The 15,629-nt window shown below is 31.6% G+C and overlaps 1 protein-coding gene across 1 annotated transcript; it reads left to right on the forward strand.

The window, feature by feature from the left end:
* The first annotated feature begins 1,500 nt into the window (after positions 1–1,500).
* LOC134716037 (lipoamide acyltransferase component of branched-chain alpha-keto acid dehydrogenase complex, mitochondrial-like) lies at positions 1,501–15,128 on the forward strand. Its single transcript, XM_063578722.1, has 11 exons — positions 1,501–1,605; positions 3,388–3,508; positions 3,844–3,916; positions 4,848–5,032; positions 5,496–5,629; positions 6,183–6,279; positions 7,269–7,573; positions 8,031–8,108; positions 8,748–8,939; positions 9,891–9,962; positions 12,932–15,128. Exons 1-11 carry the CDS (start codon positions 1,549–1,551, stop codon positions 13,097–13,099), a joined length of 1,482 nt encoding a protein of 493 aa, XP_063434792.1. The 5' UTR covers positions 1,501–1,548; the 3' UTR covers positions 13,100–15,128.
* Positions 15,129–15,629: the final 501 nt, after the last annotated feature.

A 15,629-nucleotide genomic window follows, 5' to 3' on the forward strand; every position in this document is an offset into this window, starting at 1 on the left:
TTATTCGCAATAATAAAAACCTCGCAATAATTTCTGAATGAACAGTAATATTGTGGAACTTTTTTTTTCATGAGAGTGAAATAGTCTTATAGAGTATTTACTATTACTTTCTGTTTGGTGGAATGATGACATGGAAGTCAATACTTTCTTGCTCAACCCTGTGAATTATCGTATAAAAATTAAATACTCGGAAAATGGCAAAGTCTAGTCTGATTAATCATTTTTACCAAAAAAAAAAAAAAAAAAAAAAAGTCCGAGCAAAGGGGGGGGCGTACGCCCTCTACGCCCCCCCCCCCCCCCTGAATCCGCCACTGCCGTGACCTTAGCTTCAGTAAGTTAGAAACCCCCATAGGAACTGGTAAAATTCTCATATACAAAACGAAGTGCTCTTTCCTGCACCTTTTCTAGTTTGTTTTTTTGGAATTTCTCTCAGTGCAAAAATGCCATACCAAAGGGTAACAAATAAAATTACTTAGAATAAAAGTATGAAAAATAATAAGTTTAGTAAGTCTAACCAAATTAAGCATAAACGTTTAAAACATTTAATTGCTTCGATGCCCTCCTACAGATTGAAATACCCCGTTAGAAATCCAATTCCTTATTGTAATCAAACTAAAATTGCCAGAACAATCTTATCATCCATGACATTGATATACAAACTATGTCTCTACATGTCACACGGTATTGCTTTTGGGAGCACGCTGTACGGTACATCTAAGGGATCAACCATTCGCCTCGGACTTCCAGTTGGTGGAGGGCAAGTGTTATGTTTGCGTTGTTTTTTTTCTAAATATTCTTTGCCCCAATTTGACGAGAGAAAAAATAATCTGGTGAAGCATGCCGGATGCCGAGATGACACTTGACTGAACATTTGAACCTGAATTCAGTATTCTGAATGCAAATCAGATACCCCGGCCCATACCCCATAGTATAACATTTTGAAAAATAACAATCTGATTAATTGCGCTAAAAACTAATAAAATTGTTTATGCTTTGCGCAAGAAGAAAAAATCTGACATAGAAGAAAAAATGTACCCCCCCCTTTTTTTTTAGTTAAATAGTTGGTCCCTGGGAAATGAATCTGATAGCCAATAACATATATCTTCCTGATTGTCTGTTCTAGTTGTAAGTTAATGTGAGTTGGTTAAGTCCAAAAATTGGTTCGTAATTGCAAGAACCCATTATTTAAATAAAGAAAATGAATGAATAAATTGAATTATTTTGAATGGAAAAAAGGTTGGGGTGTGTGTCCCAGTCAACCAATCGGAAAACACTATTTCAACACACAGAATAGTAGTTTATCTTAATCCGTCTAAATTCTACGATTAGACAGTGATTGAAGTTGAAATATCGACCTATTAAAAAAATAAGATAATTAATATTAGTTAGGGGGTAGCAATAGTCATGAATAGATTTTTTAGAATATAAAGGAAAAGGATTTGCAGATACTGTTATCGGGATCGAACAAAATTTAGTTTGATCTCAGACTGGGTTCCTGTCGATAGCATCCTTCTGTTTGTTTGCAAACATTTAAAGAACCAGTTTAAGATGGCATCGACGGCCTTGCGAAGGTTGAAATGGGAAAAGTTTAGGTTTCTTAATAATGTACGAATTTATCAATCCCTAAAATCAATTGCAATCAATCAAAATGATCGGTAGATGTTAGATATTGTAAAATAATATGTTGTTATTATTGCAATCACTAAATACACACACTTTAAAAGACCGTTATTCGATCCAGATTCCAGGATCCATGTACATTTCAGTTTTTGTTTCGAAGTGTGGAACTTCATTCACTTCTTTGTTAAAGAAGGGAATCTAGTTTATCCAAGATAATAGTTTGTAGATTGTCTAAATAATTACAGACTGATTGCTACACTCCTCCTGGTTTTTAGTGAAATTAAAGCGTGAACTAAACACTGGAATGCTGGAGGTAACAAGAGGTTTTGGCCTTGGTCTGTTCAAAGGAGTTTGAAATTTTAGCAATAAAGGTGTATAAATATGCCAAACTCTACCAGTGTTTTCACTACAAAGTTTGAACAGGGCGCAGTGCCTGCCCTTTTATCTTGATGCCCTAAGCTTGCCTTTATTCTGTTGTTCCTCGGGCGCCCTCACAGGCCACAGGCACTTGTTTCTGTACTGGTATGGATAGTAAATCCCCATATTGACAGAAACAAGTGCCTGTGGGCGCCCTGCAGTTTTTATCACTGAAAAATCAGGATTTTCTGCCTTTAAAATATCGGTAAATCATAATTGTTCCATGAACAGGAAGTTCAGCTTCCTGAAACCTGTGCAAGCTGTCAAATTAAGTGACCCATTAAGTGTATAGCTTTACCTGACGGCTTTGGTGTGTCAAACACATTGTTAATTAACACCTATTACCTTAGATTAAGGTCATAAATAATTTTAAAATATTTATATATTAAAAAAGTTTGACAAACAATTTGATTATTTCCCCTTATTTATCACCTGTTCACAATATATTATATATGTTTCATTTTCGTAAAAAGATTAAATATAAAACAAATCAAATGCAAATGCATATAAGAATATTAATTTAAATTATTTTCACTTGATGAATACACTTCAAAAATAAATATTTTGAAAAATGATATTTTGCATCTTTATTTCCATTAATTGATCTATCAAGTGCAATGAAGAATTCCCAACATTTAATTTTCTATAGGTCAGACTAGTGTGGTGAAAGCTTCTACAAGGCAGCTTAATTACTTTATAAGACAAAGGTATCCCATAGAGGATCTCAGCATCAATAGATATAAGTAAACTATACCAAAAAAAATGTGCCAAAAGAATTAAATTACATAACTTTTTACTGAAACTTGATGTTTCAATAATGCATAATAAATATGATGTGCTAATTAATTATGAGGCTAAAATAATTGCCCTTTTTCCAATGATATAAATTTACCTGTAAATTGCCTTTTTTTCAATGATATTCACATGTAAAATTGCCCTTTTTCTGACTAGCACCCTGCCCTTTTCAAATCTTGGCTAGAACACTGTCGACTATCTGTATCACAGCAGAGTCTCTCTTAAAGACAGAATTAGTAATAAAATTGAGAAAGGTAATGGGGAATGTGTCAAAGCGACAACAACCCGACCATAGAGCAGACTTCCCAAGGCCACCAATGGGTCTTCAATGTAGCGAGAAACTCCTTCACATGGAGGCGTCCTATGACTGTTACAACTTTAGCATTGAGAATTTTCTTAGACAAAAAACAAATGATAAAAATATATACATGTACATATACAGTGGTACAGGTAGTAATCATGATCATTGTACATTGTTATGAGGAAGAGTTCATAAAAAAAAAACTGATTAATATAAATGTATGCATTGTAAATTTTGTTTACATTATTTTGCAGTTATCTAAAAGAAAGAATAATTGCAATCAAAATCATACAAGGACAATTTGTCAAAGAAAAACAAATCAGTATATTTGTCACAGTCAGCTAGTATGCTGTAGGACTTTTCATTCATCTCCAGGTCAGTACAAAATGTACATGGACATACCATACATTGAAATAAGTTCCTTAACCTAAGTTACCTTATGACAAATAATAACATTTTTTTTTTCTTTAGAAGAAATTATCTAAAGTCTTCTCTTAATTATTTATTATTTTATTACCAAATAAACACATTCAAAATACTTGACCTCTTCATTTGACAAGTGGCAATTGCTGCTTTTGTCTAGAATTGAGAATGAAAACAGGGAACATGTCAAAGAGACAACAACCCAATTAAATAGCAGAGAATAGTATTTCCAGAAACTGTTCTGCTGATCAATGTCATTACAGCTTCATATTATTTATATTTTACAGTTTGTCATGAATTAGTACAGTTCAAACTTGCTGATATAGGAGAAGGGATAAGGGAAGTTCAGCTGAAAGAATGGTATGTTATCACAATAATCAAATAGTGGAACCTTATATCTATGATATGTATTTAGTTTTAATTATATATATAACTACTAAGTTAAGTGTTAAGGTTTATTCATCCATGGATCTGTTCAGGCATGTCAATCTTTCCAGGTTTCAGATTTATGACAACTAGCTGCCTTTTGATTTTGATGATTTTCAGTATTGTCATTCCCAGGAATTACTTTAAAAAACATGTCATACCACAATTTAATGCCCCACCTACGACAGTATAGAGCATTATGTTTTCTGGTCTGTTTGTTCGTTCTTCTGGCCGTCTCTCCCGCTTCAGGTTCAAGTTTTGGTCAAAGTAGTTTTTGATGAAGTTGAAGTCAAATCAACTTAAACTTCGCACACATGTTCCCTATGAAATTCCCTTTCTAATTTGAATGCTAAATTAGATTTTTTTTCCAATTTCACGGTCCACTGAACATTGAAAATGACTGTGCAAGTGGGGAATCCCTCTGTGTACTATAGACACATTCTTGTTATATGTGTAGTTGTAAAAGACATATTGTAATCAATTTGTCTTTGGCAAAGCATGGTTATTTCCAAACACTTGGCATGTGATATTGAAAATCATATAAAATACCATATGATGTAGTTTTTCACCTTTTATTTTTTCAATAGATTATTTTTTGGAGATTTTAATAAACACAAAAAAACATTGAATGGAACTTGATGGATTCATTTCTTACTTAATTTTTAGGTATAATCATATTAAACACCAATTTGACCCTTGCTTGAAAAAATTGTCAGTGTAGAGTCTTATTATAATTTACATTAGACTTTTTGATTTAGAATGGAATGAACCTTGACCAGAGTTTCTTCATAACTTAAGTTGTGTATTTATAACTTTTGTGTGAATTAGATCAGAAGAATTGTTTTTTTTTAATTTAAATGTTTAGGTTTGTAAAAGTTGGCGACCATGTGAGTCAGTTTGACAGTATCTGTGAAGTACAAAGTGATAAAGCTACAGTGACAATCACCAGTCGATATAAAGGAATAATCTCTAAACTCTACTACGATGTAGATGATATAGCCTTAGTTAGTAAACCATTGGTAGATATAGAAACAGATGCTGATTCACCAGGTTTGTCTAACTTAATTGATTTATATCTATTTATTGCCAGATGCTAATGCTTCATGTTGTATAGGATCTGGGTCTGTTGAATAATGGCCTGTAGAAACAGTTGTGAATAAAGATATGAACACAATTATGGATGAATTAGTTTTTACTTTATCTTGTAATATTATGAAAAATGTTAAATAATTATGTTATGCAATTTACACCCCCCAAAAAATACATCACTGTTGGATGAATACTTACCGTACTTCATGCAGTCTTATAAAAAAATATTGAAATAAGCTGTATTTGTGACAGGCCAGTAAGACCATTGCAAAATGATCATTACAGGAGAAGGTAATGTTACTAGAAATGTTATATTTAAAAGCCAGATGTTCACTTTAGTTAAATTTGAGCCATCTGCCTTCTGCAAATGCACAGTAATATAAATGTAATGCAATTGTGATCAATGTAATGTTATCAAATTTAGGAACAACACAGAGTAGTTCATCATCATCAGAAGTATCAAGCTCTTCATCAGATGATGAACATTCTATGCAGAGGATACGTGGACAGAAGGTTTTGGCAACACCTGCTGTCCGCAGACTTGCCATGGAGAATAAGGTAATTTATAGTACCGATAATGATAAAGTATGATTGGTTGATTGAGTGTTTTGTTAATGGCTAGTAGCAAATTATTTCATGAATATTCAGGACAAGAACACAGTGACACTAAATCTAATATGTATTTTCAACAAAGATGGTTGACTGCAACAAAGGGTGGAAATTATGAACTCTTCTAGAAAAAGAGGGTATGCACTGTAGGGCAAAAACTTTGTCTTCCAACATACCACATAATAACCTCTTGATGAACTGTTGCAAGTGTTCTTTCATGTGTAGAAAATTATAATTTTTGTCCTACATAAAGCATCTGGTTAAACATTACAACTAAAAATTGGTTGCATCTATAGTTTACACAGCCTTATAAATTTCATGTTTTTGTGCAGTCAGTGTATAATGTTTTGTTTGTGTATTTAGTGAGTGAAGTAATTATTGTTTTTAACATCCAAATATTAGATACTGAATTGGCCCTTTAACTCTTAGATAAGTTTATTTGTATTACATCACAGTATGTACTGTCTGGTGAATCCATTTAATTGTATGCCTTATTTTACAGATCAAGTTAAGTGATGTAGAAGCAACAGGAAAAGATGGTAGAATATTGAAAGATGATATCCTAAAATACATGGAGGACCCTTCTGTTGGAAAACAAGGCATGATTTTAGTATTCATCAACTTATTTGAAAGCCACCACTGTGGTCTTGCTTAAGCATGGAGGTTAGGGGTGTTAATTTCTGTCTGGATTTATTATGTTGCAAGGAGTAAAAACAAAATAGTTAGCTCAGACAGGAGTCTGAATGTTTCTTGCTCTCTATCATTTTAATCATATGACATAGTCTGATAAATTTTGTGCTTAATCAGGTTGTCTATTTCAATGTTCTAGACCCAAAAAACAATGGAAACTCAAAGTAAAAATAGGATATTCAAACTCACAAGTTGAAAACAAACTGACATGTATGATATGACAAAAACCGTGTCAAGAAACATGAACTTAGACAAACTGAAATGTATGAAATGACAAAAAAACAAATCAAGAAACCTGAACTTAAACAAACAACAGTGTACAAAACAAACTGACATGTATGAAATGACAAAAAAACAAATCAAGAAACATGAACTTAGACAAACAACAGTGTAATATCTTTGCTATGTAATAATACAATCCAGTTTCTATTATAAATTTATTAACAAGTACATCGTTTGATGGTCAGACTACAGAATGACAACATGTATATAAGAATTTCAATTGATCTATTTATTTGCATGTTTATTTAAGAACGTGCAGACATGTGAGAGTTGCTGATCTGTCAATTATAATTACTGTAACAGATAATACGGTAATAAAGTGAGGTGAACTTTATAACAAACAGTATACAAAAACAACACAGAAAACCAAGGACTGAGCACAAGAACCCTGCAAAAACAGTGGCTCCGTTTTATGTAGTTTCTTAAATTTGTTTTTATAATAATGTTGATTTTTCGGGTGATTGTTCTTTAGAAGAGTTTTCATGTGTATTGAGTTGTCATAATTTTTACTGATGTTGGACTTTGATAGCTTAACTGAAATTATTTGTTGTTTGAAATTTTATGTATCTTCAGTGTTCATATTTGATTGGTAATAAAATGATATTTACATTTTCAGCCAAATCCCGAGCTCCATTAGCTACACCCCCAGCAGTTACAGTTGAACCCTCCAAACCTGCTCAAGTTGTATCCACCACCCCTATACAACCACGAATCACTTTACCTGTGGGTAAGGATCACACAGAAAAGATCAAAGGAATGAGGAAAGCAATGGTGAAAACCATGACGGAGGCTAATAACATTCCAACATTTGGATACGATGATGAATTTGATATGAGTGCACTTGTTGAATTGAGGTCAAAAGTCAAAGCTATAACTGATGAAAAAGGTGTCAAGTTTTCTTACATGCCTATTATAATGAAGGTATGTAGTGCATATGTCAAACTTTTCTTTTTCATCAAAGGAAAAAATTTAAATTATGTTTGTTTTGGTTTTATGAAACCTTTTTATAAAAATTGGAAAATAAAACCAGAATAATTATTAATGGCAATATTAGAAAAAATTCTTGGTACAAGAGTTAATCAGAGGCCAATATAGGGGGGGGGGGGGACCTTTTGAGAAAAAAAATTGGTTGCTTATATAGGGAATCACTGAAGCGTGAAGAAATCAGGTCCCCTCTTAGGCAGCCAGAGGGCCCCCACTTATGAAAATTTCTGGATCTGCCACTGTTAGTTGACTTTGTAGTTCAACCAATGATGCACATTTCTTAAATCTTGACTTATATCTAATAAAGGAAAATATAAGTCATATACTGACATTTTGTTTGTTAAAATCTTTAAGTCTTTACAGATTATGTACATAATTTATTTTCTCTTTTCAGGCTGTCTCAATGGCTTTAACAGAATTCCCAATGTTGAATGCTAGTGTAGATAAAACATGTGAGAACATAACATACAAGGTTAGTGTACTGGTATATACTAAGAGGAAGAGTATTGTACTATCACCTTTGATATAAAAAAAGAAGATGTGGTATAATTGCCAATTAGACAACTCTCCGCAAATGACCGAGTGACACAGAAAATTAATATTTATAGGTCACTGTATAGGCTTCAAAAATTAGCAAAGCCTGTATTGCATAGTCAGTATAAAAGACTCCAAAATAACCAATGTAAATTAATTCAGATGAGAAAACTAAAAGTCTAATTTATGCATAAAATAATGAACGAAAAACAAGTATGTTGCACAACAACAAGCAACAACAATAAAATTACAGGATTCTTACATGAGACAGGCACATGCAACATGGCTGGGTTAAACTTTTTTGATGGCCCCAACCCTCTGCCTTTGATCCTGTTTCCCAATAATCATATAATTGAAATCAGTAATACATGTATAATGTCCAAAGTTGATGTAAGGTACAAAACAAAAATAGGTACATTGGACATGGAAGGAAAAAGAAGTCAAAGGAAAAGAAGAAAAAAATGTGCTTTTCCATATTATTTAGGGATTAAAATAAACCTTTTCTTAGAATTCGCTTATACTTGTATTAATATTCATAGTTTTTTTTCACAATACAAATGTTTTAATCTGTTTACAGGCAGTGCATAATATAGGAATTGCCATGGATACACAAGATGGACTAATAGTGCCAAATGTTAAAAATGTCCAATCATTAAGTATATTTGAACTTGCTGCAGAACTGAACAGGCTTCAGTCTTTAGGATTAGCTGGAAAATTAGGAACCTCAGATTTAAGTGGTGGAACCTTCTCCTTGTCAAATATTGGAGCGGTAAATTATTCTTAAATGCATTTTTTGTCATGTTCAATATTTTCTTTAATTAAATTGCATTCACTTTAATACTATTGCAGTTATTGAAAAACAGACTAAAATGTGAGATGAGTTATTTCAATTTCTGCTGCATGGAAATACACTGTAATGCTATAGAAACTTGAAATGCAAGTTTTTATTTTTGCAATTCCTTCTTCTTCACAGTGAAAACATGGCAAACGTTTTTGAATTTTACATTATTTTACAAATGATCTTATATTTGTTTGTTATGTGTTCATTGGATCTTTACACACCAGATGCATGGTTTTGTCTCTATTTGTTACTATTTCCTCTTGATGAAAACACACATGAGAATTATTTATGATCACATTTTAGTTGATATAAAGAGAAAATTTCTAGACTTGAAATAATACCTGTGTTCACCTGTCAGAAATGAAAACACATTACAGTTAATTTATGACAAAATAAATTTGTTGCAATTCTGCCTCTAAGTTGATTATACTTCAACAGGAACATGAGGAATGAGCACTACTTTAATTTTGATAAAAGATGTTTTGATATAATGAATGTGTGAATTTAACCATCCCTCAGTTCTTATAGGTACCTAGAATTAATGTATTGGCTTATGAAACATTTTCAAGTCATGATAGACTGTTTAAAATGTAATGCTGATGACTGTTATAAAGGTTTGTGGAATAACACATGAACACTTGAGTTAAATAGCATTACTATAATCTTGAGTTAAATATCATTACTATAATCTTGAGTTAAATATCATTACTATAATCTTGAGTTAAATAGCATTACTATAATCTTGAGTTAAATAGCATTACTATAATCTTGAGTTAAATATCATTACTATAATCTTGAGTTAAATAGCATTACTATAATCTTGAGTTAAATAGCATTACTATAATCTTGAGTTAAATATCATTACTATAATCATTACAGATTGGAGGAACATACGCTAGACCAGTTATTCTACCTCCAGAAGTATCTATTGGAGCTTTAGGAAAAATACAGGTAAATTGTTTTATGATATAAGTTACACTTGCTGGTTGTTTGACTATCAAGTCTGAAAGCTGTATTTAAGGTGGTACCTAACTCTACAGGGAGATAACTCTGTAAAATCAGCTTAAACATTTTAATTACGTTGTGTTGTTAAGGGAATATAAAGCTTCTGAATGATCAAAATAAATGTTCGTTAAACTGCTATATAAGCAGTGTAATTTTTCTGATAAAATGGTTGGTTCAAATTTTTTGAAATTTTTATATTTTTGTAAAAGGGTGAAAGTAAATACTTTGTCAAAATTTTAAGAAAATTAAACGAGCCAAATTAATTTTAGTTAAAGTGTTGAGAAAGTATTTGATGATCTTAGTGACTTGAGTAAATAACATACCTTCATCAACATTCAGTGAAATATATAAGATTTGCTGTATGCATATAATTACTTTTCTTTTTAGCTCACCTGTACCGAAGGGACAAGTGAGCTTATGCCATCACTCGTCGTCCGTCGTCTGTCGTCTGTCGTCCGTCGTCGTAAACTATTTCAAGAATCTTCTCCTCTGAAACTACTGGGCCAAATACTTCCAAACTTTAATTGAATGTTCCTTAGGGTATCTAGTTTATAAATTGTATCCGAAGTTTTAATCTATCAACAAACATGGCCGCCATTGCTAAAAATAGAACATAGGGGTCAAATGCAGTTTTTGGCTTATAACTCAAAAACCAAAGCATTTAGAGCAAATCCCACAAGGGGTAATATTGTTTATCAGGTCAAGATCTATCTGCCCTGAAATTTTCAGATGAATCGGATAATCCGTTGTTGGGTTGCTGCCCCTGAATTGGTAATTTTAAGGAAATTTTGCTGTTTTTGGTTATTATCTTGAATATTATTATAGATAAAGATAAACTGTAAACAGCAATAATGTTCAGCAAAGTATGATTTACAAATAAGTCAACGTGACCGAAATGGTCAGTTGACCCCTTTAGGAGTTATTGCCCTTTATAGTCAATTTTTAACCATTTTTCGTAAATCTTAGTAATCTTTTACAAAAATCTTCTCCTCTGAAACAACTGGGCCAAATACTTCCAAACAATAACTGAATGTTCCTTAGGGTATCTAGTTTATAAATTGTATCCGAAGTTTTGATCTATCAACAAACATGGCCGCCATTGCTAAATATAGAACATAGGGGTCAAATGCAGTTTTTGGCTTATAACTCAAAAACCAAAGCATTTAGAGCAAATCTGACAAGGGGTAATATTGTTTATCAGGTCAAGATCTATCTGCCCTGAAATTTTCAGAAGAATCGGACAACCTGTTGTTGGGTTGCTGCCCCTGAATTGGTAATTTTAAGGAAATTTTGCTGTTTTTGGTTATTATCTTGAATATTATTATAGATAAAGATAAACTGTAAACAGCAATAATGTTCAGCAAAGTATGATTTACAAATAAGTCAACGTGACCGAAATGGTCAGTTGACCCCTTTAGGAGTTATTGCCCTTTATAGTCAATTTTTAACTATTTTTCGTAAATCTTAGTAATCTTTTACAAAAATCTTCTCCTCTGAAACTACTGGGCCAAATACTTCCAAACAATAACTGAATGTTCCTTAGGGTATCTAGTTTATAAATTGTATCCGAAGTTTTGATCTATCAACAAACATGGTTGCCATTGCTAAAAATAGAACATAGGGGTCAAATGCTGTTTTTGGCTTATAACTCAAAAACCAAAGCATTTAGAGCAAATCTGACATGGGGTTATATTGTTTATCAGGTCAAGATCTATCTGCCCTGAAATTTTCAGATGAATCAGACATTCTGTTGTTGGGTTGCTGCCCCTGAATTGATAATTTTAAGGAAATTTTGCTGTTTTTGGTTATTATCTTGAATATTATTATAGATAGAGATAAACTGTAAACACAAAAATGTTCAGCAAAGTAAGATCTACAATTAAGTCAATTGGACCAAAATTTTCAATTGACCCCTTAAGGAGTAATTGCCCTTTAAAGACTTTTTTTCACAATTTGTTCATCATGTTGACTTACTTTAAAAAATCTTCTCCTTTGAAACTGCTGTATCAATTTCAGCTAAACTTAGGCTAAATGAGTTTCAGAGTATCTAGTATAAATTTTATTTCCTTGTATGTAAAGAAACATAGCTCCTATTGCTAAAATAGAACATAGGAGAAAATGATTTTTTTTTGCTTTTGAAGAAAATAGGATGATCCAAAGAACATTTAAATAAATTGAAAAGCCAAAATAATCATTGATGAGAGATTTAACCAAAAGAATTAAGGTGAGCGATTCAGGCTCTTGAGAGCCTCTTGTTTATACCTCTGCTCCGAGGAAAAAGATGGGACAGGTTAACTGTTTTATTCCCTGTCTGTCCATTCTGTGCTCTCAATTTCATGAAATTTTCGTTTTAATGGAAAAAATAAATTAGAATGGAGCAGGTTTGGAGGGTTCAACTGTAACTGCTGGAGGTGTAGCTAATGGAGCTCTGGATTTTGCTGAAACAAATAACATTATTTTATAAACAATCAAATAGGAACACTGAAGATACATAAAATTTCAAACAACAAATAATTTCAGTTAAGCTAAGTTCCCCATTCTAGAAACGTTGTCAATAATTGTAATCTTGATCATCAAATATATGATTTTAGTGTAAATATAATAAAATTACAAACATCATTAAAAAAATGAAACAAAAAATAATTTATGAGGTTCACAAACAACCATAAAAGAATAAGAGTAAGAAGTTAACAAATATATGATGAATCATGATTGAAGGACCCAGTAAATTTACAAAATCAAAAACAAATGGAAATTAAGCCATGACATAACAATATTGGGCTTTAAAAGAATTACAAACTTTGATCTGTGAATTAAATTCAATGAATTTTTTTTGGATGACACATACTGTGTATGATATTGCTTTGTTTTAAAGTTGAATTTTAAATCTTTATATTATTTTTTTTTCCTTGTAGGCATTGCCAAGATACGATAATCAAGGAAATATAGTGAAGAAAAATATAATGTGTGTAAGCTGGTCAGCTGATCATCGAGTCATCGAAGGTGCCTACATGGCACGATTCTCTAACTTACTCAAATCATTCTTAGAAAATCCAGGACTGATTATGTTATATCTAAGATGAGCATTATGTGATACATACATTTACTTGTATATTTACTGTGAACAATATCATAACAGGTAAGGCCAGATTGAAATGGTCTAGCCTACTGTAATAATGGTTCAAATTTATAAAGGTGTGGTCTTTCAGTGATTGACAGGAGCATGCTTGATTGTGTTTTTTAATCATTGATTACATTATTTGATTCCAAAACGCAGGATTCTGTCTTTAGGAAGTGCAGATGTTCTGGAGTTAAGTTTCAGCTTCTTATTTCTATGTTAAAAAATTTGAACCTGAAGTTAAAGTTTTCTGTTAGGTAATCAAATCATGTTGAAGACTGGAATTAATATATACAGGGGATATATCTATGGACTCTGGAGTATGCTTATGCATTGCAGAGAATAACAGATCCTAGTCATATTTGTATGATATTGTGAAATATTCTGTATAAATTATAAAATATGTTAATATAATGCAACCTAATTTTTGAAATCAATTTACAGCTAGATTTATTCTTGAATAGACTTTCAATTTTATTATATGTTTTTTTATGTTACATTATGAGATGAGTAGTAAGTCTTCATCATAGAAGAATCAATTAAGTTGACTGAAGATGAATATCTTAATTATGATATAATTGAATATTTTTAAACTTATTCAACTCTGACAGTATTTTATATTTAAAAAAAGAAAATAGCTGTTAATATTATTGAGTAATAGACCACTTTCGAGTTCATCCGTCACCGGCAAAAACTCGTCAATTATACACGCCTTTATGACGTCATTTACCAGATAGAGGGGCTCGCCTGTATCCCTGCACTATTTACGTTCTTCAAGCGTCTTAGTGATCGTCTTTGTGCAGGATAAACTAGAAATAATGGTTGCTCTGTAGGTACTTACTGACATTTCCCTAATGACAGCAGTGTTGATTGTCAATTTTGAGAATTCAATTTGCCGAATAATTCGTACAATATAGAATTTCAGTTTTCCAACCACTCGCTCAACATTGGAAGGAAGTGACGACGCCCCTAAACGCACAAATGACGATGATAAAGGTGCGTATAATTGACGAGTTTTTTCTGGTGACGGATGAACTCGAAAGTGGTCTATTTGTTTATGTGACTTGTTATATCCTATTACATCCAGGAACAGGATATTGAAAAGTGTGCTAATTAAACCAGTAGTTGCATTCAAATGAACATAAAACATAAAAGAGGAATATCTTCATCCTAAAAATTATAACTTTTGTCTAAAAAAATTTTTTTATTAATGTTTATAAATAACCTGCTAATATTTATGAATAACAATAAATATACAGCATTGTTGAATTTTAAATCTGTATTGACTTTGTTTTTCTTAATTATCAATATGAGTATTTGTTATAGAGTAAAAATATTTGCTTCATGAACATTTTTATGTTGCAAATTCAACACATCTATTTTATTTTTAAGTTTAGCAATGTTTTAATTTTGAGCTTCACAGTACTCCATAGGCAGTTAGCTTTACTACAATCCTAGTGATAATGAGTTATTCCTCTACATTTGGTGTTCTTTGGTCAATATTTTGTTGTTAGCAGTTACTTGATTGAGAAACAGATAATTCTAAACAGCTTATATCACTACAATTATGTCAAAGAATAAGTTTATGTTTTCAACATTACATTATACGTTAAAGGAATATTGTCTTCGGAAAGAATTTTAATGAATATTCTATAACACTGAATGTTGTTTGGAATAGCATAAAAACATGATCATAAAATGCCAACCATAACTTATGTATCTGATGCTGTAATAATAATAAGATAGTAAACATACTTTTCAATGCTCATGATCTTCCTTTTGAAGTGCCATAAAAACTCTCTATTCTAAAAAATATAAACCATGTCTAAGCCATTAAAAAAACAAGGAAGAACAATGAACTTATAATCAGTTTGACTATATCATATCATTTTCTATAGACTGAAACAGAAACTATATGAGAGGGCATTTTGTATTGTAGAGTTTGAGTGATATATGTATTTGAATCTCAGAAAATAAAATTTATAAAGAAATCAGCGCCAGACTTTTGAATTCCTTTTATTTTACATAAAAAAATATTTGATTGGTCGGTTTATAGATTAGAAATAGTGAACCAGAGTTCAATTTATTTTTGGCAACTATGATGTGTTTTATCCAGTATGCATATTTTTGCTATTTGCATAATTTGGAGAGAAAAAAAACAGACAAATTAGTCAAAACCAGCATAAGCTGTTGTTTGAAATGAAATAGGAAGCTCTGATATATAATGAGGTTTGATTGTTAATTTAAACACATTTATTTATAGTGGATTGGGAAGAAAGTTATACCCTATCCACTTTCCTGGTGCACGTGCTGCCTTGTAGTGGCTTACCACAGCTCTGATTTGTTAGAAAGTCTATGTTCCTTCTCCACATGCCTATCTTGCTGAATTTTGTGTAACATATTTTTATAATGCTAACATACTAAATCTCCATTTCATATGCTACTGTAATCTATCAGTTTCATAATTTTAGTAAGCAGAAAATGCAATGGTTAAA

Source organism: Mytilus trossulus, chromosome 1, assembly GCF_036588685.1.
Source record: "Mytilus trossulus isolate FHL-02 chromosome 1, PNRI_Mtr1.1.1.hap1, whole genome shotgun sequence".
NCBI lineage: Eukaryota > Metazoa > Mollusca > Bivalvia > Mytilida > Mytilidae > Mytilus > Mytilus trossulus.